Source organism: Betta splendens, chromosome 9 (genome assembly GCF_900634795.4).
Source record: "Betta splendens chromosome 9, fBetSpl5.4, whole genome shotgun sequence".
Lineage (NCBI taxonomy): Eukaryota > Metazoa > Chordata > Actinopteri > Anabantiformes > Osphronemidae > Betta > Betta splendens.
The window spans coordinates 8,801,841-8,825,781 of record NC_040889.2 but is presented as its reverse complement, the minus strand read 5'-3'; the positions used below and the strand labels follow the sequence as shown (position 1 = coordinate 8,825,781).

The 23,941-nt window shown below is 45.9% G+C and overlaps 1 protein-coding gene across 4 annotated transcripts in view; it reads left to right on the top strand.

The window, feature by feature from the left end:
* Positions 1 to 23,941, top strand: part of plxna4 (plexin A4) — a 153,087-nt gene that overhangs the window by 68,667 nt on the left and 60,479 nt on the right. For 3 of the 4 annotated variants that reach the window (XR_008695782.1, XM_029163423.3, XM_029163422.3), the window contains one exon: positions 23,598 to 23,726. Coding sequence is in view for 3 of the 4 variants with exons in the window: in XM_029163423.3 (XP_029019256.1) it covers positions 23,598 to 23,726 (129 nt within the window). In the remaining variant the exon portion in view is untranslated. Of the gene's footprint in view, positions 1 to 12,782; positions 13,041 to 13,149; positions 14,573 to 23,597; positions 23,727 to 23,941 lie in introns of those variants that run through there. The other variant, XM_029163424.3, reaches the window with a different exon arrangement.

Here is a 23,941-nt window from a genome sequence, read left to right as displayed (position 1 = left end):
TCTCCTTTCTTACTGTGTATGTCTCTGCTTGCTCCTACCCTACACACCCTCAAATCCTGATTTGGAGGGAAAATGGGGTCCATAAATAATGCATGATTTTCTTTCAGCGTGTTAACCATCAGCATCTTGTGTGTGTATGTATTTCTTTCTCTCTTTTTGCCTTTCTATAGTGTTTTACTGCCACCTGTTTCCACCCTGTGTCAGTGGGAGATTTTCAGTATTCCCAGCTTGACGTATCTCATTCATGCTGTCATACACGACACGGAAATCTATTGTTGGCTTCCGAGGGTCTCTTTGAAGGCCTGACTATGAGGCACTCTGCTGTAAGTGTAGCAGAACTCCTGACTGCGTAGTATAGTTACAAGCCGTTATCAAACTTGATCAAACAGAAATTAGTGGAACAACCCCCTCGTCTTCCTTCCTGCCGATTTGCCACGAGCCTCTTAAAGCCTCATGAATATTCACAAGGTGTTGGTGTGCTTTTTGTTTTCACCCCCCGACACTCTCCCACCTACACGAGGACGCGGCTATATGGAACGGCGGCGGCTGCACACACAGTGTCTGTCTCCCTCAGAAGATAGTAGTTGGAAAGGCAAGCTGATGCTCGGCTCATTCATGAATATGCATTCACACCTGCTTCCGGCAGAAACTTTTAACAGGTTCCATTGCCGCTTAGACAGAAGTTTGGACCAGAGCTCTTTTGTCTAGTGTGTGTGTGTGCATGTGTGTGTGAGTTATTCATCTTTATTCCCTATATAATATTCTACCTGCACACTAAGGTAATATCTTTTTCCATGTAAAAATGTATTAACCATAATTGGTTGCTATTTTGACCTTGTGGTAAAATTATGCTTTTATTCCGTGGTGGGAGCTTTCATATCGCATTCCTGTTGCCTATAAAATAGAAAGGGTTACTAAATGGTGACAGGTTGATTTGTTTTACCTACGAATAGCAAAGACATTATGCAAATGCAGCTTTATCCGCCAGCTTCGGGCTGCGAGGACCGTCGGTGGTACACGCGGTGTCTGGTGAACGATGCACAGTGATCTGTACCTCAAGGAAAGTCTGGGATGTCATCAAAAAGACAACAGCGCTGATGCAACATCAGTGGATGGTGTGGAAATCACCGGAGGGTGGAGGGAGGACGGTGGAGGGGATTACAGTTTTGGTGAGAAGGGTTTTGTGGATTGACGCTGTACCCTCAGGGTGTCGTGTGTGTGTGTGTGTGTGTGTGTGTGTGTGTGTGTGTGTGTGTGTGTGTGTGTGTGTGTGTGTGTGTGTGTGTGTGTGTGTGGGATGCTGTTTGTGCCAAAGCATTCACAGCTTTAGTTTGCAGTTGATTTCAAAGTGTTTGGTTTAGTTCTGCCTGTCGGTCTTGTCTTTTTGTTTTAGTCTCTGCCTTTTGCCTTTCTAGACATAGTTTTTCTAATTTTTTTCCCTTCATCTTCACTAAATCACTTTTCTCCCTGTGATGCTTCTTCTCTTCATCCCACTGTTGAGGAGGGTGTGTTAGGAGAGATGAGAGAGAAAGGGAACGTGACACTCACTCCTTAAAGAGGAGTTGGTGGTGCTTCTTTACTTCCTTTTCCTTACACTCACACACGCTCTCCTCTTCCCAGAAAGCTGCCAGTGTTGGAGAGGGTGTATTTGGGGAATGAGCAGAGCAGGGGAACACGACATGCTCATTAAAGAGAGAAGTTATTGGCCGGGTCCACTCACACAGAGAAAATGGCGAGAACAACTTCTCTTAGTGCCAGCGCTGGTGGGAAAAGTGGAGACAAAAGAGGGAGGAGGGGGTGAGGAAGGGAGGGAGGGAGGGAGGGTGTGATGAAGGTGCGTCAGCGAGAGGACAGGGAGGAGACAGACGTTTATCTGGCTTCTCAGTGGACGGCGTCCTCTACGCTTGTGTACCTGTAGGTGGGTGGATGTGTGTATGCATTAAATCAACTGGGGAACGGGAAGATAAAAGACACAGTGGACCCTTTGATGTCTTTCTCAAAGACCATATCAGTTAAACACCAAATTGCACTCAACTTTTTATAACATTATTTACACATCAGAGCCGCACATCAAACATGTCTGCCTACTTGGACAAGCAGATGATTGAAGATGCTCAGTCATTTAGCTCTATTACGAAATTAGATCAAACAGGACTGCTACTTTTGAGCTGACGATTACTTCCTCTGCAGTAAAATGCATGTGCGCTGTTGGGCTTCGCTGCGCTGATAGCCACTTCTTCCAGGCTGGGCTTTCGTTAACCTTTTGTGGCGTCCCCATGTTGGTAGACTCAGTTAGTTTGCACATTTAGAGGTTAGTGGTGTTCCTGAAGCAGATCGTCCGTGGCCTTACTCAGAGCTGCTCCCTGGGGTTGATTGAATCCCACAGGGCCTAATATGACCTCATTCTGACTCCTCAAGGGTGACCTCACTGCCAGGCCAACATATCAATAAAGTTTTTACTGTCCCTCAGGTGTTACTAATCTGTTTATGCAGCACTAGATCATTAGCCGGCATCCGTTTTCTGGGTTTTGTTCTCACGTTTCCGCCTTTAACCTCTCCATCCTTTCACCTTCCCTTTGTCTCATTAGACCGTTGCTACTTGGACACGGTCCACACAAGTGCTGAGACATCTCCACTTCTCCCGTGGTCCCTCTCCCCAACTAGGAGCCAACATGGCGGCCAATTACACGGCTAGATAATGCTCACCATAAATCACTGGACTGTCAGGCGCACGGGAACTCGGCACTGGAGGAAATGCGTTCTCGTCTATTCTCCCATCCTCGTTCTGCTCGTTCCCTCCATCCTTTGTTCTGTTCCCTTTTCTCCCTTGATGTGAACCTCTTCAGAGGAGTCGTCTGTTGCACTGCAGCCGTGCTTCAGCCTGCGAATCTGCCCGTCTCGGCCGTTTTCGGTCATTCTTTTCCACGGACTTGTCTTTCAGCCCGATCTGGCTTCCATTTAATTCCATTTCTTTTGGTACCGTACGTGCTGGAGTTACTCGCTTCTCATCAAGGTTGTCCTTTATTTTCATCTTCCTCGCTGCCCGTGTCGTGGCATCTTTTTGTGACCTGTTACATGAATGCACGCGTGACAAAGCTTTGCAGTAGGTTAATGACTTGTTTGCGCTGATAGTTCATTCCCTCTTGTTTACCGCTTTACCGCCGTCGTTTTTTCGTCCTTGTTTCTCTCAACTCCATAATTGTAGAGAAGCTCTCTCTCGAGCATCCTTTTCTTTTCCTTTTTATTCCCTTTATGTTCTACTGATTTTCTCTCTTCTCACTTGGATGTTGGGGGAAACAGCAGACAGCAGCCATCAGGGAGAGGAGGGTTTGATGGGAGAGTAGGAGAAAAGACAAGATGAGCAACACTGTGTCAAAGGCAAACTCTGAAGGGAGATTAATCGAGGAGGGATTTGATTCTGTGTTAGATGACTCTGAATAAAGCATCACTGTGGATTTACTGCTTATTTACTTTCTGCGGTTTAGTTTTCGTGCCTGTGTGTTTGAGGACTATGAAATTATAACAGTCTTTGTAGCAGTGTTGAGGGTTCCGTCCGTGTAAATGTGCACGTGTATATATTTTAGCATGCGCGTTAGCTTGCTAGTGGTGATGTCGTGTTTCACTGATGTGTTTACTTGTGTCAGATCACAGCGAGTGTGTTTGGTTGTGCACTGGTGTGTGCATGTGATAGGAACACAGCAGGCCGGTGTTTGATCAGTTCTCTGTTGTGTTCTGTGAGACCGGACTCAGTCGCAGCGGCGTTAACGAGATGATTGTGTGTTGTCATGTATGTGTAAGAAAGTAACACACGTGTGTGTGTGTGTGTGTGTGTGTGTGTGTGTGTGTGTGTGTGTGTGTGTGTGTGTGTGTACTCGTGAACCACAGACTTTTCCAGGAGCAACTACTTTGTGTAACAAACCAGAAACCCTACAATTACTGTGTGCTTTGAGTTTTAAAGAGTAAAAGTTGCAGACCGTGTGTGTCATGACAACAACTTGACCTTGACAAAGTCTTAAGTGGTTTTACAAACATAATTGGCATGTTGAAAGGATTACACACAGACACTCTCTCTACATAAACCCGTGTGTTTGTGCTCGGGTTTTCTTTCAGTCCAATTTACTGCCGGAGCATCTCGGTGGCAACAATAAATGCTCGCAGCCTGCAGCAGTGTTGTAGGAACACAGATAAAGAATTTGGGTGTGCTTGTGTTTTATCAGTGGAGCCTCCCTCTGGCAGCGTGTGTTAATTAAAGTGGAACTTTTTGCAACCTTGAAAAAGGGCCCAGTAACGCTCAGCAATGTCATGTTTCCACATTTCACCAGCGCCGGAGCCACACGAGGCAGCAGGGACGCTTAACAGAACCTATGAGCCCACGTCGCCGGATCTCGTCAGCTCATCACAATTAGTCCTTCTCGTTTGTTTCTTTGTGCTGCTCGTTTGGTGCTAATGGCGCCCGTTAATGAACGGGCCTTGCACCTTGCCACCTTTTCACCCCTTCATCTCCGCATTCATCTTACTATCAAGCTCTGTTTATTATGTTTACGTAGACGCTTCCGCGGCGCACCACATTTATACCAATCAACAAGCTCATTATTGCATCTTATTATATTAATGAACAGTGACAAGAGCAGAGAAGGTGTTGAGGACTTAAATGCTTGTGAAAGTCATCTACCCTGATTTACTGAGCTTTATCTTTACTGGTACTGTCTTAAAATGTGAACTTCCATACTTTTCCACACAGAGTAATATTAAAAGTACCACCAGATGGTTACAAGACTGTCATGCTGGCCAAAGCCCAAGATCTATTTTACACCAGATTAGGGGCATGACCTTCAGCGGGATCTGTCCTAGTGTAATAATATCTACACAGAAACCTGTTAATATACACACACCGTATGTACAGAAAACACACACGCTGTCACACACCATTATATTGTCTTTGTCGAAAACAGGATGCTGGTAATTGGGTTTTGTTGTCCTTCAAATGGAATGTGAGCTGCGCTAATGAGCTAGTTGCCTGTGTTATGTGTCAAAACGTGATCCAGTTGTGTTTCAATGCGCGGCAATAGGATGTCTGAGAATCAGATCGTATCGAGATTCTGTGTGATTTCCTCTTGTCATTCAATACACCAAATCTGAACCAGGATCAGCCAGTCTGATCACCACATCGGGGACGGCGTGGCAGCATAACGTGGGAATGGACGGGCTGCGTGCTGTGTTACCGTGCATGTGTGTTGATGCTGCATCTATATGTGGCTGATAATAATCTATACACTCGCTGACAGTCAATATAAATCCTTTTATGAACATCTTTATCAGCGCGCTGGAGGTCCCTGCACTCGCGCCCTGTTCAGGTCAGATTGTTACATCAGTGTGACAGCTGTGCCTTCACTTAGGACTCTGCCAGACAAACATATAGACTGTGTTGCCCCCCACAGCCACTGGAGCCATATAATCCCTCATATCATATAATAACCTAGTGGGAATTATGATAAGACTACATCTCATGATCTTAGATCATAATCAAAGGATAGAGCAATGATTTTGCACACTACACACACTACAACACTACTCACAGCAGATTCAACTTTTTATATGATGCTCTCAGACTATTTTATTTATTAAGGAGTTGGTGTCTCGTTGCTTGGATCAGATAGACGGTCTATGGAGCTGATAGGTATTCAGGATTGTTCTCAGGCCCAGCCCAGCACGCTGGGCGCATGCCAATGCCAACGCAGGCGCTTGATCTGTGTGTTTCTGCTTTAAGGGCGGTGTTGACATCACACTCTGTGAAGACTGCCTTCACAATAGTTGCAGGTGTAGGTAAAGCCATTTTAATGATAAGGGGAAAATGCTTTTCTAGACTTTGAGCATGCATATACATCTAATATGATGGTGTAAGAAGTAGCAGGCTGCTTTTAAGGGTGAAGTCAATCATGAGAGAAAGAGGAGAATTGTTAGCTGGATGAAGGTTGAAGGGAAAAGGATAGAGGTGCAGACAATTGAGATGAGGGACAAAGGGGCAGAAGGACACGTCAGGGTTGATGCTGAAGGACAAAGATGTTCCATGTGGACGAAAGTTGGGCCTGAACTCTTGCATCCGTGGCTCTCCCACCGTATTCCCCCGGAGGGTTTCTGCTGCTGGTAGGAGACCTGCAGGTGGACTCTTCTTCCTCCCCTCTCTCCCTCTGTCGCACTCGCCGTGCTGCTGCAGTTCCTGTTGCCATGGTAACACCGGGCGAGCCGAGCCAATACAAGCATGTAGGAAAACACGGGGAGAGGGAGAACAAGAGAGAAAAATCTGTAGGGAACTACTCTTCCATTTGCCTAATCTACAGGGAAGAATGTTCCCAAGGTCCACACCAGTGGAAAGATGATAGATGGATGATGAGAGAAGACAAATGATGTGTTGTAGAGTGATGCTGCGCTTTTTTCACATTTATTTGAGGCTTCACCCAAATAAATTGCAAAGGGATTAGAAAGATTTTGTTACCTATTATGATGTCTCTCTCGCCCTCTCTCTCCCTTTCTCTCTCTCTGTGTAGACCACTTTCCTGCCCCGTGCCAATAGAAGCTGCCACTGAAAAACTTCAAATGCTTTTATAGTTAGTCTCTTGGTGTTGTTGTGAGTCTGTTTGTTTGTATAAAGCCTGCCAGAGGATAAGCCTATTAACACCACCAGGCAAAAAATGGGGCTGTTAATCAGATGGCATCTGAGGCACAGCTGAGAGTAATGTGCATGCATGTGAATGTGCATTCAGGTGTGTGTGTGTGTGTGTGTGTGTGTGTGTGTGTGTGTGTGTGTGTGTGTGTGTGTGTGTGTGTGTGTGTGTGTGTGTGTGTGTGTGTGTGTGTGTGTGTGTGACGTCTGTGACCAGCAGTGATGAGCATTTGAACCGTTTTACTTATCTGGCCTTGTTTAAGAAGATGCTATGTTCACTTTCTCATTTACTACATTACTCGGGAGGTTTTACTTCTACCTTACTGGATGAGAGACAGGTTGAAGGTGTTCACAATGATGAGGGTTTGGAATCACTGACCGCTTCTGCTTATGTTCCAGACATGGTGTCTCCCTCCCTCCTCCTTAAAGTCTGTGGCTCTGAGAGCTCACCTGGGTCTAGCAGCAGATCACCAGCTGCATGTTTTACTGTCATCCATCACATGTTTATGTTTTTCTATCATGGTGTCAATATCATACTGACTGTATCACCAAGCCCTGTGTCCATCCAAGTAACAGCAAGACACACATGTGCACGCACAGACACACATGGAATAAGAATTAACCCCATGAAGTGAGGGGGATAATTCCATGGTAATTAGTGTTAGTGTCTAATCAGTTTTTATTTTCCTGTGCTGTTGTTAGGCTCAACAGACAAAACAAAAGGATGCTCGCATGCATCTCTACTTCTCTCGCCCCCTAATTACAAACATATCCAATTAATTACACACAAGTCCCACTTTCATCCTTGTGCACGGCGAGCGGGAGCGATGAGAATGCAAAGCAGTCAGGCTGGAGCGGTGACACACGCTAATACACAAAGGAGAAATTAATAATTAGTCACACGCAGGCATCAAATGTATGCACATCCGTCGTGGAGACGAACACGTCAGGCCTTTGCCATTTAGTCAATTGTGAGTTGTGCATGTAAAACATGTATATGAGAGGAGGATCTGAAGCTGTGTTTCTAGTTGTGGCTTGTGGGTTACAGACTTGCTTTATGTATAAATATGTGTATATATGCTAAATATTTAACATGTTAACATACTGTACTATTAACATAGAGGCCTCAGTGCTCACCTTATTGTCCAATTAAATCCTTTCACGTTGCCTATCAACGTGAAAGGATTTCACGTTCCCCATACACACGCTCCTTCTCTCCCCATGAGGCATTTGCCCTATTTCTTTTGTGGAGAATATAAAGGCCTTTGGGCCTTGTGCTTTTCAATTACACGTGGTGAGGGGAGCTGGGGAGGGGTCTTACAGAAGTGGACGCTCGCTGGCGTCTCCGAGTGCGCCCTCGGGGATGCTGTCCAGGTAAAGCAGGGGTGTTTGTTCTTATTTAGTGCCTGTGGCTTGCTGTGATTTAGCTCGTCCTGGGACTGTGGGCCACGGAGGAAACAGCCGCGTTGAGCTGAGATGAGGAGAATGGAGGTGAGCGGGAAAGAGTTCAGGGATGAGAAGGTCGTTTACAAGGTCAAGAAGAATTAGAGAAAACGTGTCGGGAGTGTTGGCTGCTTCACTGCTTCCGGAAATGACTCCAGAAAGAGACACTCGAGTGTGTGTGAGATCATTCCATGCATGCGTGAGAAAGACAGAGACATAAGGACAAAGCCCAAGTCTTTGTCGAGCTCTAGTGACAGTAATGATAGTGTTCTGTGCCCCTTGACACCCAGGTCATAACACTGAGCCTAGTGCTGCTCCATAGGAATTCCTGCCCCGAGGCCAAGTGTCTTTGGCTGTGAAATGGTTCTCAGTCTCACACTCTCAATGCCAAAACCACCGTGAAGTGGACTTTAGCCGGTATCAATGACTTCTCTTCATGGACTGGTCCATTATAACCAGTTCAATAGCCGTTGCCTTCACACCATTAGCATTCTTTGGCCGCTCTCATTCCTCCTTTTTATGAAATCCTTTATCAGTGACACCCACAGAACATCAGTTCAAGGTTCCTTCTAGTTTGATTAACCATGCTGTTTTTGCACATATGTGTGTGTATGTGTGTGTGTGTGTGTGTGGGTCACCATCCTTGCCCTCTGTGATGATTGACAGGCCTTTTGTCCAATACGGAGGGCTCCCTCGGACCTCCTGCTGAGGGTTCAGTTTTGTTTTGCCAAAGGGTTTTCTTTTAGCTTCAGAAAAAATAGTTTCAGTCCGGGTTCTTGGAGGTGTCAATGGCTGCTTGCTCACAGAGGAACAGGGTTGCACATGCACATCCAAGTGCCCAGACACCCACACACCTTTGATCCGCAGCCCTGTAGTCTTCCCCTCCGTCCATTGATGTCAAGCCCTATGGCAGCCCTATGGCTTTTTGTCCATTCTCCTACTCCAGTGACAGTAGCTTTGTCCTCCTTTAAGCATCTCCTAGACATCTGCCTTGCATGACCCCAGGTGGCTTTGGACGTCTGTCAGAGCTGGTTTACTAATATTCAATACAGTAGCACCCACCTGTCCTGTTGATTGCACCATGAATCATCGCGCTTTCCCTGACAAAAGCCTTTATTTTAGTTTACTTTATTTTAGACGCAATTTAACAATTATGAGAAACAAACCATGTATACATTTGTTTGTTCCCTGGGCCGTGACATCCCACACAGCATTTCACCAACTTAGTGTGTTTGTTGTCTTTTGAGAGCGTGATGCTGCAAACACATTTTATTTTCTCTGTTTAGTTAACTCCAGCCATTTACTTGGCAGGTTTTGTGAGTTTTTAAAAGGAATTTGGTCAGGTTTTCCTCCAGTATTAATAGTGTTCCTATCTACAGGTAATTACAGCTCCTTCAATAGAGAGTTAATCCACATGTGCCCTCTCTGTGTTATCGGGGTGCATAGCAGAGAAGCTTTGGAGGCAGGCCCATAGAAAGACCTAAATTACTCTTTTATTCTGGGGGAAGACACACACACACTCACACAGGTCTGTGCATACACACATATACAGTACGGTATGGCGCCAAACACTTCTGTTTTTGTCTGTTTGTCTTTCATACACACACTTCTCCTAATTCCCCTCTCATCAGAGCCCTATCTCATTCTATTTCCCTGTACAATGGCTGAACTGTATTAGAACCGTCCCTGAACCCCCGCAGCCGTGCTCTATCCCCAGGCCCAGACTATGACACAGTTGGCTGGGGCAGAAGAAAGACCCCGTGGCCTTACCTCATTAAAATGGTAAAGAGCCAGAGAAGGATAGGAAAGCTAATCCTTCTAGCAGTTTCATACTAGAGCCCTCATCTCGTGGCCTGAGACCCCTAAACGCACATGTGCGTATAGATCAAGAGAAGCTAAGGGGCTGTGACTAGGTTTGCTATAATACATAGCCACGGGGAGATGGAAATGACAGGGCTCCAATGGGACTGTCGAGCGGCTTGGACTGAGGGGAAGGGGGTTGGGGGTTGCCAGCGTCATCATTAATGCAAGTCCAGGCAGTTTTTTCCAGTTTTTCATCGCTGCATGTGTTTCAGCCATGCCACTGTAATAAAGCAGTCAAATCATGCCGCTGACTTGTACTACAGGCAAATGGTGCTTATTTATACTTTTAAATGAAAAGCCACTCAGGAGAAAGCAGCTTTGATTTGCCATTTGGTGATGTGGCCAATCAATAATGAATACTCTGGACACTGCAGGACCTTTTCAACATGCCGGTAAATAATTCTGGATGTTCAGTGTTGTGTTTCCCAAAAGGGAAACTCAGCTGCAAGGCAGTGCAGCCGAGTCCACAGTGCATCAGCCGTTCAGTCAGTGGAAGTTGCAGGCCTTGTAAAACAGAGGGAAACAAGCAAATGCTGTTAATTTCCCTAAAGACTGGTGTTACACAGGGTAGTGTGCAGTGGCAACAATAATCCTTTTTTTACTATTCTCACACAGTGGCAGCTAGAAAAAAAATGCTGCTGCTATTTTGTGCTATTAATTGCATTTATTGATTGGGTTTTAAACGCTACAGTGCCAGCAACTGTATCAACAATTAGTATTGTGCTGGTTTCACCATTTAGTCTAAGTGACTCTACTCACCCAGAGTAATGGCTGTAGAGATGTAAAGGGGAGATGGAGGGATGGATAGCTGACATTTAAGGACCAGCCTCTTAGTGAGAGAGAGCGGGAGAGATCAAGCAGCATCCATCTGTCTGTCTGATGCTAAAGCTAAAGCGCTGTGCAATTACCCCGTCAAGAACCTAGGAGGTGGGAGGAGGCCCAGCCACAATACACAAGCTGCAGACTGTTTGTACGATGCACTGTGACGTGTTCACGCTGTACTATTATCTAGTGGATGTTTCCGTTCACAATTAAGTGTCTGATCACCTTTTCCTGGAACAATGAGCTTCTCACAGACGCTGCCAATTTATGTGTTTGTGGAAGGCTTCTCATCACAACAGTGAAGACCTGGCTGCTGTGTGTGTGTGTGTGTGTGTGTGTGTGTGTGTGTGTGTGTGTGTGTGTGTGTGTGTGTGTGTGTGTGTGTGTGTGTGTGTGTGCTGCGTGTGTGCGTGTGTTTGTGTGTGTGTGTGTGTGTGCGTGTGTGCGTGTGTGTGTGTGTGTGTGTGTGTGTGTATGTGTGTGTGTGTGTGTGTGTGTGTCTCTCTCTCTCTCTCTTAAAAACAATCAAACGATCATTCACTTACCGAGTGATTTTTGAATGTACCTCCAGAGGATGTGGACAGCGACCAAACAACCTCCGAGGGCTTACTGAGACAACTCTGGAGAATTCACTTATGAGAATTATTCTGACGCGCAGTCCGTGTTAATGTATTCCATGTGTCATTCTCATTTTCCTGTGTGGGAGTGGTACTTTCTGCCAAACAGTAAAGGAGCTTTATTTCTGTAATTGCTAATTCAGTGGAGTTTGAGTTGTGTTTGTTTTCTCCCCCTCAGGTCTTTCTCATTCTCTTATTATAGTGTGTTGCTGGTGTTGCTTTGGGGCCGAGGGATTGTGATATTGTGCGTTTTGCCTGTTGCGAATATACAAATGCGACCTTTCGTTTTCAGGCAGTCGTGGCTGGTGTCTTCTGGTAATTTATGCCAATCACCGCTGCCCTACATTCCACTGACATATCACAGCCTTTGCCGTGTTCTCGTGCACACACACACATCTGGTGGCTGTGTGTCACCTGGCCGTTAGCCAAGGCCATAGTCGTAAGGCAGTGACAGTAGATGACAGCAGGAAGATTAAAGGGTGTGGGAGTTGTGACTATGGCTGCAGGAGTGGCAGGTCCATAAATATCACATGGAGGGATGCCCCTAGTACTTCAGTCCACCATATGATCACGCAGCCCCGTCCCAAGCGGTGGTGAGATCTGACTGTGGGCGTGTGATTCCTTATGAGACGTTTTAAGGAGACGCTGATTAATTGTTTTACCAGTTGTTCACACGTTCACACACACACACACACACACACACACACACACACACACACACACACACACACACACACACACACACACACACACACACACACACACACACAGCATCTCCTACTGTCACTAACTGAAGCCTGGGTGCTACATGTTGCTCCACAGTGTGAAGCTGGTGTCTCACCCACTGACACAGTCCCCTCCTGTTCCACAGCAACACATTTTCCCCTCAAAACACATCCAGTAAACACACAAACACACAGCCACTCACACTGAAAGCAGCCCCATAAACAGCTAGAGGGCCTGCTGTAATTAAACCTGTGCTGCTGTTTTTGAGCTGTCAGTGCAGGCGCTGCACGTGGGCAGGACCACACACGCACACACACAACACACACGCAAAGACACACACACACACACACACACACACACACACACACTGGTGCATTTACATCTCATGTATTTTGTTCCTTTCAAGGCTGAGTAAATTTCAGAGTGCTGGGCAGAGATAAGTGGAGCCTATCTGATCAGTTCCATCATAAACACATCTCCAGTTTGCGAGACCACTTCTGATTTTTACCGGCTTGAACATTCAGATGCTATCATACAGATTACTGAGTGTTTCATCTTTAAGGTGGGAAGTGATGGTGTTTTTGCTGTGTGAATGATGAACTAAATCTTTCCAGGTCATAGTGATCTTGTTTTGGTTATTTCTTTTACAGGTTTTTAGTTTGGGAGCGTTTTCTATGATGTTGAGGTGTTTCTTGCACCACTCGTCATCTTCAGGATGCGCCGGTGTTTGTGGGACCTGTCGGGCTACTCCCTTTGCATCTTGCTTCAGCCACTGCGCGCATGCATGTGTGAGCTTGTTTGTCCGTCCCCAGCGAGGTGTGCTCTCAGCTCCGAGTGGGTGTTTCACAGACAGCCAAGAGACCAACGGGAAAATTTCCCATCAGCTCGCGGTGCAGTGTGCAGCGCAGGTTAACCACTGAAGGCTCAGAAATCCATAGTCGCAGTATAACGCATCCTTCTCTCTGTCTCTCTCTCTCTCTTCTAACACTCTCTCCCTCGCTTGCTCTGTCTCCCCAGATGAATCGGAGCAGAGATGAAAAGCTTTCAGGAATGCTGGCAGACAGGCAATGCTTTACAGTAATCTAACCTGGGGAAGATGAAAGCCAGCTGGGAAGCTGGGAATAGAGCGAGGGGGGAAAAGGCACGAGAAAGAAAAAGGCAGAATAGAGTTTTGGGAATGAAAGGAGTAAAGGGGCTTGATGGGCATGGAAAATGGTACAAGACTGAGTAAAGGAGGGTTTGTGGAGAGAGGGGACGCAGAAGAAATGAGATGGAAGGTTTGTAAAGAATGAGTAAAATGCTTGGATTAGAGTGATGGAGGGGTGAGTACCTGTGGAGGTGAGAAATGGAGCCAAAGCTGCCTGAAAGTGACACATATTACCGAATGGAAAGTTGAAAAGGGATACGGGTTTATTACTGCCGTGAGTGGGCTGAGAGGGAGCGGTGGAAATGAACTGGCTCCCGCTTTTCTGTCAGTCCAAAACAACATCTGGGACGGTCCCTGGTCCAACTGGAATTAGACTCTACTTACACTAATAAAGCAGGAATATTTCAGTCAAGCCCAGGATTCTGCAAGGTTATATCCAGTTCCAGGTGAGTCGTAGCTTTTCTGAGGGGAGATGGTGACAGACAAATTTGAATGAGAAGGTGAGAATTAAATAAAAGCAGGCCATGGAAACAGGCGTCTGCTTTTGGTTTTGTAATTACTGTAAGTCAGCGTCGTTGGGAGACGTAATTGTAGCTGTCACCGAGATGACAGCGGCCCAATATGAACCTGTGGAGTTTAAATTTCAGATCCTCTTCAGTGGAACAAACTCAATTGCAACACTACTCACTGAACAGTGGAGCGGTGTCACTGGAAATGGCTGTGACAGTCGGGTGGTGGGGGCTTCTGGTGCCTGTTTGTGTGTTCTTTAAATCATAATGTAGGTGGAGCGGACCTGTCGCTGCCGTGACAAATCCTAGCTCATACACCTTGTACTTCCTGCGCGGCGCGAGACAAGCGCGCCACGCCAAAACGCTTCCCCGCCTAATTGAAATTTTGAGGTATAAGAGGATTTCTGCACAACGTGAGCTGACAGGGCCCATTCACCAAATATCCGCTTAGGCTCCCCTCCCTCTCCCGCCGCCGCAGACAGAATGAACTTTTATCTCTCTGGAAGTTTGGGTTCAGCCCACACCCATCTGAGTCGAACGCGCTGCAGGTGACACGTTTAACTTGTCTCTCTTCCACTCTGTCATTCAGGATTTCTCGGCACCAACAGGGGCACTTGGTTCTCCTGTTGGCTTGTCGCCCTTTGATACAGTATGTCACCTCACAGAAAGGGCAGAAAGTGAAGCTGGGGAAGAGATGGCTGCAGATGACTAAACAGTGAGATGAACGATAAGGAGACGAGATGGCAAAAAAAACTGTTTAAACAGGGTTAAATTCTTAATATAATAATAAAAAATATGCTTTTAAATCCATCTTTCATTTGTCCTGTCGACTAAAAAACCATGGTCATTTATTTATGGGGTGAAGCCATTTGACTCCCACTGTGAAACTTCCGTTAAAGTGAACTATACTTTGCTTTTGTGCTGCGGCAGAAAGCGCAGGCGTGAAATGCAAATGCAGCTCCCCTGATAAAGAAAAAACAAATTTTGAAATACCTCCTGTGAAGTCGCTGAAGTGATGGCTTATGATGTCTCCACTGCTGGAAGACAGGGAGTTGTTTAGCGAGTGAGTTCATAAGCAGTTTGGGAATCATCTTCTTGATGAATGGGCTTCAGTCCGCAGCTTTTGTCATGATTCCTAGCAATTGCAATGAAATCTCATTGATACTAGCAGTATTTTGCTGCACTGTAGAGCACAGTGATGCACTTTGAGTTCAGTTGAAGTGTTGTTTTCAGTCTCAATAATCGCTGCTTCGTTAACTTTAAAGGTCAATGGAACAATTAAGTTGTGCTTTTACACAAATTATTTTAATTAACCCATCTGAAACACAAACTGGACCCTAACAGGTTCTACAGCATCTTTGTTTACTGTGAATAAATATACTCGCAGAGCACTTCCTTTGAGCAAGCGTGGATCTGATACTTAGCTGTAGCTTTACTATTGTACGCTTATTGCATAAAAAGTAACATCAGCTGGTGGAAATTTGAACAAGTGATTATTCTGATGCACATAAGTGTCATGGAAAGCATCCAACTCATTTTCAGTGGACATTGGCCTTTAGTGTTCTAGCTCTTTCTCAGTCTCATCATCTTTCCTCTAATGACTTCCATTATTATAGCAGTTGGTGAATCCACACATGCCTCAAGGGTTTAGTGCAGTGTTATTCCTCTCTCTCTCGCGATGGCCCCCTCTCTCTCTCCTTGTTTTTTCATTTTCTCTCGCAGACTCTCCCTTTGTCCTCCTCTCTCCGTCCCCTGCTATGCCAGCGACACAATTTTTCACTTCAGTGCGAAAACAGGTATAATGGAGGGACTCTGCCAGTCTGTTTAATAAAGAAATAAAGGCAAAGAGGAGAGATGAGAAAAAGGAAGCACCCTTGGGGCTGAACGCAAACGCACACAAACACACTTGCGCAGACAATGGGAAGGGAGCACAGCAATTCACACCTGCTTATCTCTGAGAAATTGGTTTGTAGGGGGCTTCCCTATTTAATTAGAAACATTGGTATGAACCCCCATAAATCATCACCACATAAAACTGAAGGGTTAGCAATAAATGCTCCCTATGTACAGTACACGAAGGAGCACACACACATACTGTACACAGACCCATCTGAGAGCTAAGACCTTTTATGAATAGTAGAATATCCCACATTTTAGCGAAATTGCCTAAAAATGTGGACGTTTTCAACTTCGTCTTTTAAAGACGATTAAAAGCACCTGTAAGACTCCCGATCAGATTGCACGTCTGTGTGTTTACGCCTGAGCGAGGACCAAGGACGGAGATAGTGTTGTGTTGAAAAACCTGGCCCAGGGCTGCAGAAAGGTCAGCGTTTGTGGCTGCACGTGCACAGGAGCGTGCGCGAACACGGCCCCGCGTGTGTGTGTGCAAGGGCGCACTCGTGTCTCCAGAGTTATTCTGGTGCCACAGTGTGGTAACGGGATCCAGGCTGATGTCTGGCTCTCAGCTCAGCATCTATTATTCACACACCTGGATACATGCATGCAGGCACGCACACACGCACGCACGCACACACGCTGCTCTCCTCATTTATAGACAACAGACAGTGCTTGTGGCTGAACAGCTCTGGCCTGTTGATGGAGGTTTCAGAATGCTCCTCTCACCTTGACCACGGTCCTGTAGATCTGAGCCTGTCAGTAGGTCATTATCAGACCTAGACATCTCTTTACGGGCCTGACCCGGCTGATTGGGTTCCACCGAGTTTACCCCGTTAGGATGAAAGGATCCACCTCTGTTGTTTTGTTGTTGTGAAATATGACCCTATACAGAGATGCTCCTATGAATGTGGATCAAAGGCTGTCACCAGACCATTATCTTGAAGGGCTCATGCTCATCAGAGGAGCTTCATGCATGTTCTGTGTAAGGTTGATCTAAGGTTTTAACCTTGGGTTATCACAGGTCAGTAATTTTCTGTTTCCGTTGCCCATAGAACAAACAGATTCCCTTTATTTTCAACACTTGAACAAACGGGTGATTGACAGCAGGTGATGCAGGATGGAGTCAGATGATAAAAGTGCAATTGACATAGTTTATTTCAAAGGTTCAGTGGAACCATGGACCACTCTGTTGTTGGCTTATTAAAAATGCATGTATAATTGTTAAATATGACTCTCATTACTACACTTTAGGCAGATATTTAGGCTGGGGACTTTTGTCTAATGACTGCTTTACTCCTCTCCTCCGTACGGCAGCAGAGGAGTTTAACAACACACACAAGCTCACGCAGATTTACATCCCTCTGAGTGCGATTCCAACGTGATTGCACACAGCGAGCTGCGTTTTGACTTGTCGGCTTGTGGAAACCATTTGCCGTCCACACTCAGCTGAACGAACACGCAGCTACGACTTTACCCTCCGCTGCGTTGCCTGAAAGGCCAAGTCTTGATTCAGCACAATAGGCTGATTTGGTGCCCTTGCTGCTCTCGGGAGCATGTTGACTTCATTAATGGCTCCCAAAGCCCTTTAGCTCTCTCACTGGCCTCTGGTCACAAAATATAATGGGGTGCACCCCACTCTCTGGCACTGCCACTAATAGAGACACAGGTGGTGATGTGCTCTCGAATTATACTGTTGCTTCTTCGGAGTCCTCAAGGCTTAGCCAGTAGGCGCAGTAGTGTTGCGCACGGCAGCTCCTACCACGACAGAATCCTGCAGTAGGAAAGGGAAAACAGAAAGAAATAAAAAGTTGAATAAAAAGAATCAAAACGATGAAAAGCGAACGCAGCGTTTGAGAGTTAAGGGCTTAAGAGAGGGAGCATTTGATGAGCAAGGAATGGAAAAGGGACAGAACGGCATGTTTGCTCTTCACTGAGCACTATGAATGCAATTCTGTGGTTTACGTTATTGACTTGAAAGGAGCCCTTCCTGTCCACGTCCACGTAGATTAAAGCATTAAGTGCTGGGACCATTTCATATGTTCTGTTGAAAAATAGGTTGAGTCAATAGCAATAAACCAGCAGGCTTTGCAGAGGCCGATAAAAACATCAGCCTGTTAACTTTTATTCCAGTTCACATGAGGAAGTGAAGATGTTTGAGTTTAAAGTGAGTGTAGATGTATTCATTGTCAGAGTAGCAGAGGAATAGGTTGCTAATAAATAAATCCAGGAAAGAAAGATGGAAACAAATACACAAGAGTGTAGCGAGAAGTCAAGAGGTCAGAGGATTGAACTGGCCATAAGCCTGCAGGTGTTTTAGTCAACCTCTAGACTTACAGATTGAGGCGGATCGAGAACGATGGAGCTGCAGATAGAGGGAAGCACAGTGAGAGCAATAACACGGGAGGGAAGCGAGTAACAGAAGCCGAGCTGTGAGCCCCCTGCTTCAGCTACAGCGCTACAGGCAGCTTAGCCGCCAGGAGACCGACGCCACTCACCCCTAAACCTGTAGGGGAGACGGAGGGAGGGAGGGAGGGAGGGGTCCAGTGGGGAGGGAGGCAGTCCCCAGACACCTGTCCTCATTGACATCCAACACCAAGCTTCTGTATGTGAACCTGCAGGCTCTCATGTCAAAATGAATTATTATTTATTAAATGGCTTCATGATAGGTTTCTGAATCCACATAGAAGCACCAGGTTCGGCACTTCCTGTTCCTAAACAACATATTGAAAACATAAAATTAAGAGGATTAACCCCTCTTTAAGCCGAGCTCGGCATGAGGCCCATTGTGCGGGTCATATTCCTGCCCAGTCCTGACCGTTCCCGCGCCGGTCGGCCTCGGCAGCTTTGATGCTAACAATGACATTTCCCCGATTTTCACCCACTAAGCACCTTCCCTCGCAGTGCACGCACGGGGAGCAAAGGCATTAATTAAAATCCTGCTGTGTAGCAGATATGGCTAATCACAAACATAAAACAGAGAATAGAGAATTAAAGCGCTGAATGAGTTCAGTTCCACTCTGCGGGGTTTTTGCCTACTCATCTTCCTAAACAGAGAGCTGTGGAGCCAGAAGGTGGGAAAGGAGGACGGCCCTGAAACTTGTCTTTAATGAACTGAATGAATATTTTACAACCATAAAGGCAGACTGTAACCCACTGAGTCAATGTCGTACTCTTCCATAACTGCAAGATATCTCCAACATTACAGTAAGTACTGTTAAATAGGAGATAGAGATACAGCCTGTAAAATAAACGTCTGCCTCAGTGATCAACGCCAGGTCACCGTGTGTCTCTTTGCTCCAGATATGCTGCACAGCCTCAGTTTGGCACCTCACTTAAGAGTTCCACATCCTCGTTAATACCCTCAGATTAATGTCAGATCATCCACACTCCCACCACGGCTCTTCCACCAGTCCAGCTCGCTTAAAGCTATATATTCAGGCGCTGAACGTGCAATTGGAGGGTTTGTTCCGGCATTGATTGGCACTCAGAGATGGATCCAGTCCACCCCCTAACCCCCTCTCCTTCTATTATTCCTTCTACCCACCCTCACCCCCTCTTTTCCTCCTGTCTGCCGTATGTTTCAGTGAGCTGGACAGATTTGGGCAATCAGACAGCAGCCATTGTGCTGCTGTCGGTATGAATAGAGTGCGTGGAGAGACACATTGCCATTATGTAGTGATGATACGTTGTTTCTTTCTCACAGTGAATGTGAACGTCTGCTGCTCTCTCTCTCTGGACTCCCATTGCATGCCCTGCCTCGCCTGTTTGAATCCCTAACACTCCGCCGTGGTTTCACGTTTTGAAACCTGAGGGAAATCTGTTACAGCAGGCTGTGTTACGGCGCTTGGTGCTGCTCCAAAACGTTTGACTCCGGACCGGTCAGTGACCCCAGGAGGCCCCAGAACGACAAACAATTACCCTTGAGATAGTGGCCATTAGCTTCAAACACCCTAAAAGAGCCACGGATTTGCAGCAAGATGACATTATAAAGAAAAATGAACCACTATGTTCTAATTTTTTGTCGTTTCCGCCTTTTTAATAGTCCATAAAATTTGTAGCTAAGGATAAAGTTGTAAGTAGTGAATTAATGGCCAAGATCACTTCATTGACCTGCAGGGTTGGTATTTTACAGTAAGTACATTTTGGAGGCAGGTATATTCATATTTGCAGGTATTTCATCATGTAGAGGCCCAGCAGTAAAAGGTTCATGACCCTCTTCTGGCTGCAGAAGTGTTGGCACCGGCTTGGGTTTGCCCATACGCGTGCTTCTGTGGCTCGGTGGAATCCCTTGCACACGCGCTGCGGCGGTCTAAGTTTCCCAGCATGCTGTGTGACTTTGGATGACATTCTGCTCCGGCCCACTCGCCTCGCTCGAGCCCGGCGATACTTTAGTCAGCAGCTTCTTCTGGCTTTCACCAGCGGCGTGTTGGTCGCGGCGTGTTTTCCAGCCATGGTGCGTTAGTGTGTGTGTGCCATGCTTAACAGACTGCCGCTCAGTGTGACCTCCATTCCTTTTTTCCACCTCCTAAATCCTCGGCATCCCAGGCAAGGACGTCGTTTTAGCAGGAAAGCACCCATGGCTTAGCTCACTATTATGTGCGTCCAGGTGTGTTTCATCATTTGGTCTCATGAGACTCATCCTAAAATCTCCCCAATTGATCTGAAGTAGAATCTACATAATGGCACACCACTTTAGAGATTATCCAAAATCAATAGACGTTCTTAGATGTGTAATCAGAAGTAGTAAATGTCAAGGGAGGTCACTGGAGTCTCCACAGGGACCGCAGCATTACATTTAACATATCTCACAGTTTCAACATGTGACTAAAGCTTTTTTCCATTTGTTGTATATTTACAGCGCTTCAGTATTACATTACAACCAAACGAGAGGAGATGCAGCCCTTTTGTAGTCTCCAATGCCAGTACGAGGCAACTAAACTGAAGAGTTGGCTCCTGTGGTTTTCACACCGGAAGGGCTTTCCTGTCTGCATCGCACCTTCTGCTAGCTGTTAGCCCCGTGGGGAGAGGGACAGTCACTGTGCACGCATGTTTCAGTGACAGGTTTAAAGCAGAACATGCCATCTGCACATGCAAAGCATAGCCACTCATCTGTACTCATCTGTTACTTTTAAGAAACATTCACTAAATATCTTCTTAGAGAAGAGATACTTACACTGCAGGCCTTAGCATGTGTTTCTATGGAGCCATAGCACAGGTGTAATTCTCTGTTATGGCCACTAGGTGGATACAATTTATAACCAGTCCAGTGTCTTGAATTTTTTTTCTCCTATTAAATCTGCGTTGGTGCATTAATCTTATTCACATGTAAGTGTGCACACACGTGGATCATAACACCACGCTCATCTGTTAAAAAAGCCTTTGTACGCACATTCTGATGATATGTGTTCTGAGTCAAAAGTAACTCTCCCCTTTTCCCAGAGGACCTCTGATTACCATATGAGCAGCTCCAGACAGACGGCCTGTGTGTGTGTGTGTGTGTGTGTGTGTGTGTGTGTGTGTGTGTGTGTGTGTGTGTGTGTGTGTGTGTGTGTGTGTGTGTGTGTGACAGTGAAACCACACACTTTTATGGATGAGCCCAATACATCTCTCACCTTCCCGCTACTCAGAGGCAGAATGAAGTCTGCCTGGTACTGAATGTCTATTGTGTCGTGCTAATGTGATAGCAGAGATTAGCATTGTAATCCATTTAGCATAGAGCAGCTAATCCACTTTATTACTGTTGAAAAGGAATCAGATAATATTGGCTAGCACCACTGTAGCTGACTTAATGATTTTAAGCTGATGAAAAAATACTTTAAGATATATTAATAATTACTGTAGCTGACATTTAAATGACGATTACTCATTTCACAACAAATCACAATTATTGGCATTTGATTTTTAATAGCAGAGTTACTGTAAGGTGTGTGTTGTGTTAACCCTGTGTAGGCTTTATGTGTGTAGATGGTGTTTTTCAGGTTGGACCAGAGCATTTTGACAAATATCTATTACATACTTTACATATGCCATTTATTGGCGCTAATGTGTCTCCTGGTCTTTGATCAGTTGTCCTTGTGTCCCAGTGTTGCAACCTTGTGTGCATGCTGTCTGCTCCCGGGTGGCTCATTTGTTTTGTTGCTGGTCAGATTGAAGGATAATATAGAGGAGCTTCCTCTTGAAGGCCCTCTGCTCCCTGGTGACTGTGGACCTGTCCCATCTCAATTAAAGCCTATATTCAGCCACTGTGTGGCCTTTAGCAGTGCCACTACACTTCTTTCATATGTACAAGCTTATACACACTGTATACGTGCACATACACACACACCTGCTGTATGTATAGTGTGTGCATATGCACAGTACCTCAATTGAACTCACCTGATCGGGCGGATTAGATAACCCCACCTGCTGAATCTGGCCCTGGCTCACATGGAAGTTTCTTAGTTCCTACGTCCCGCTCGTCTTACTCTCCCTGCCCTATTTGCCTTCTGTTCCTTTCTTTGTAACTGACCCCCCGGTGCATACAATGGTTCCCAATGAAAGTGTGTGAGGCTTTGATACACAGAACCCAAGGTCCTTTGAGATCAAGATCTGTACACAAGCCAAACAGGAGGCAGAGCGGGAGAAGAATGGCCGACAAACAAAGAAGGAAGGGGAGTAAGGTGAAATCGGGGTGATAGATGGCGCCTGTTTAACAAAATGCCATGTTGTGAAACTGGATATCGTTAGAAACAGCAGGTGAAGGCCCTGAACTGGCCAAGCAAAAACACAAAGAGAGAAAACGTCTTTTGTGGATTATTTTCTGTGAAGAAATAAGGGCACAGCTGGCATTCAATAAATCTTGAGTCTAGATTCCACAGCCTGTTCCAGTAGGTAAATTCTGTTTACCTACTTACAACAGTTGAGCTTCCCTGACCTTTAGCGACCTTAGCTTCACACAGGCCAGCAGAGCGGTGTTTTTAATGATATGCTGACAGAGGGAACACAGAGTATGTCATCAGCGTTTTTATAATTAATCATAAAGTGACTCACCTGTCTGCTCTGCCATCTGCTTCCTGTCCAATTTGTGCCTGTTACTCGTGAACCCTTTAGTGCTGAAGAGCACAAAGAACCGCTAAGAGTCATCACAACTTTAACAAGACTTGCTTCACACCTGTCCGCAAGCCCACACTGGCGTGTGTGTGTGTGTGTGTGTGTGTGTGTGTGTGTGTGTGTGTGTGTGTGTGTGTGTGTGTGTGTGTGTGTGTGTGTGTGTGTGTGTGTGTGTCTGTGTCTGTGTCTGTGTCTGTGTCTGTGTCTGTGTGTGTCTGTGTCTGTGTGTGTGTGTGTGAGAGCACGTACTGTAGTCTACCGGGTACTGAAAGCTGCTTGGGTAGGAATCTGTCAGGAAAATTAGAGCCAGAGGACCTGATTTGGAGAAGACCTTTTGGATCCATGTGTGTGTGTGTGCAGGGCGATGAAGGCAGATGTTCAGGCAGAACCCAGAGCACTCTCATCACTGTGTGTGCAGTCAGCTTCATGAACTTTCTGCTGAGCAGACACACCTAGGGGCACACAGACCACACCTCTTGCCCAGATGCCTAATTACCATAATCGCTTTTAAATGGCCTCAGACTGCGATGCAGGAGGATGTGGTTCTCACGTGAAGCACAGGAATTCATGATGCATAGGAAGCTCCAGCAGCAGCGTGTGGTAGATGGGCACTTTTGCCAATAACGATGCTCCAAAGTATGTTTTTAGTGATACCTTGGCTCCTAATTGCACATTATAGCACAAGTTAGCAGCTTTGTTCCAAGGCAATATTACACACAGCATTCACATACCCTAATTACTCGGCTACGCTTCATCCAAATGTGTTCTTTTTTTATGTTTGAGCCGTGACGAATGAATCTGACGCCGACTGCGTTTTCTTGCAGATTCGGGTCGACGACTCCTCTCATGCTCTGCAGTACGAGACAGTGCAGGCGGTGGAGAGCGGACCCGTCCTCAGAGACATGGCCTTCTCTTCAGACCACCACTACCTCTACGTCATGTCCGAGACCCAGGTGAGACATACACACACACACACACACACACGTACTCAGCATCACCACTGGCATTTATCATTTTCTTATGTCACAGTGCAGAATAACCTTTAGTGTAGCATAGAGGATTTCATTACAGCCTGACTAGAGCAGAGAAAAGGATTAGATGGACTATTGGATGCTATGACCATGTCTTTTTATAGAAATAGACTGAGGGTAGAGCTGGAGTGAATAAA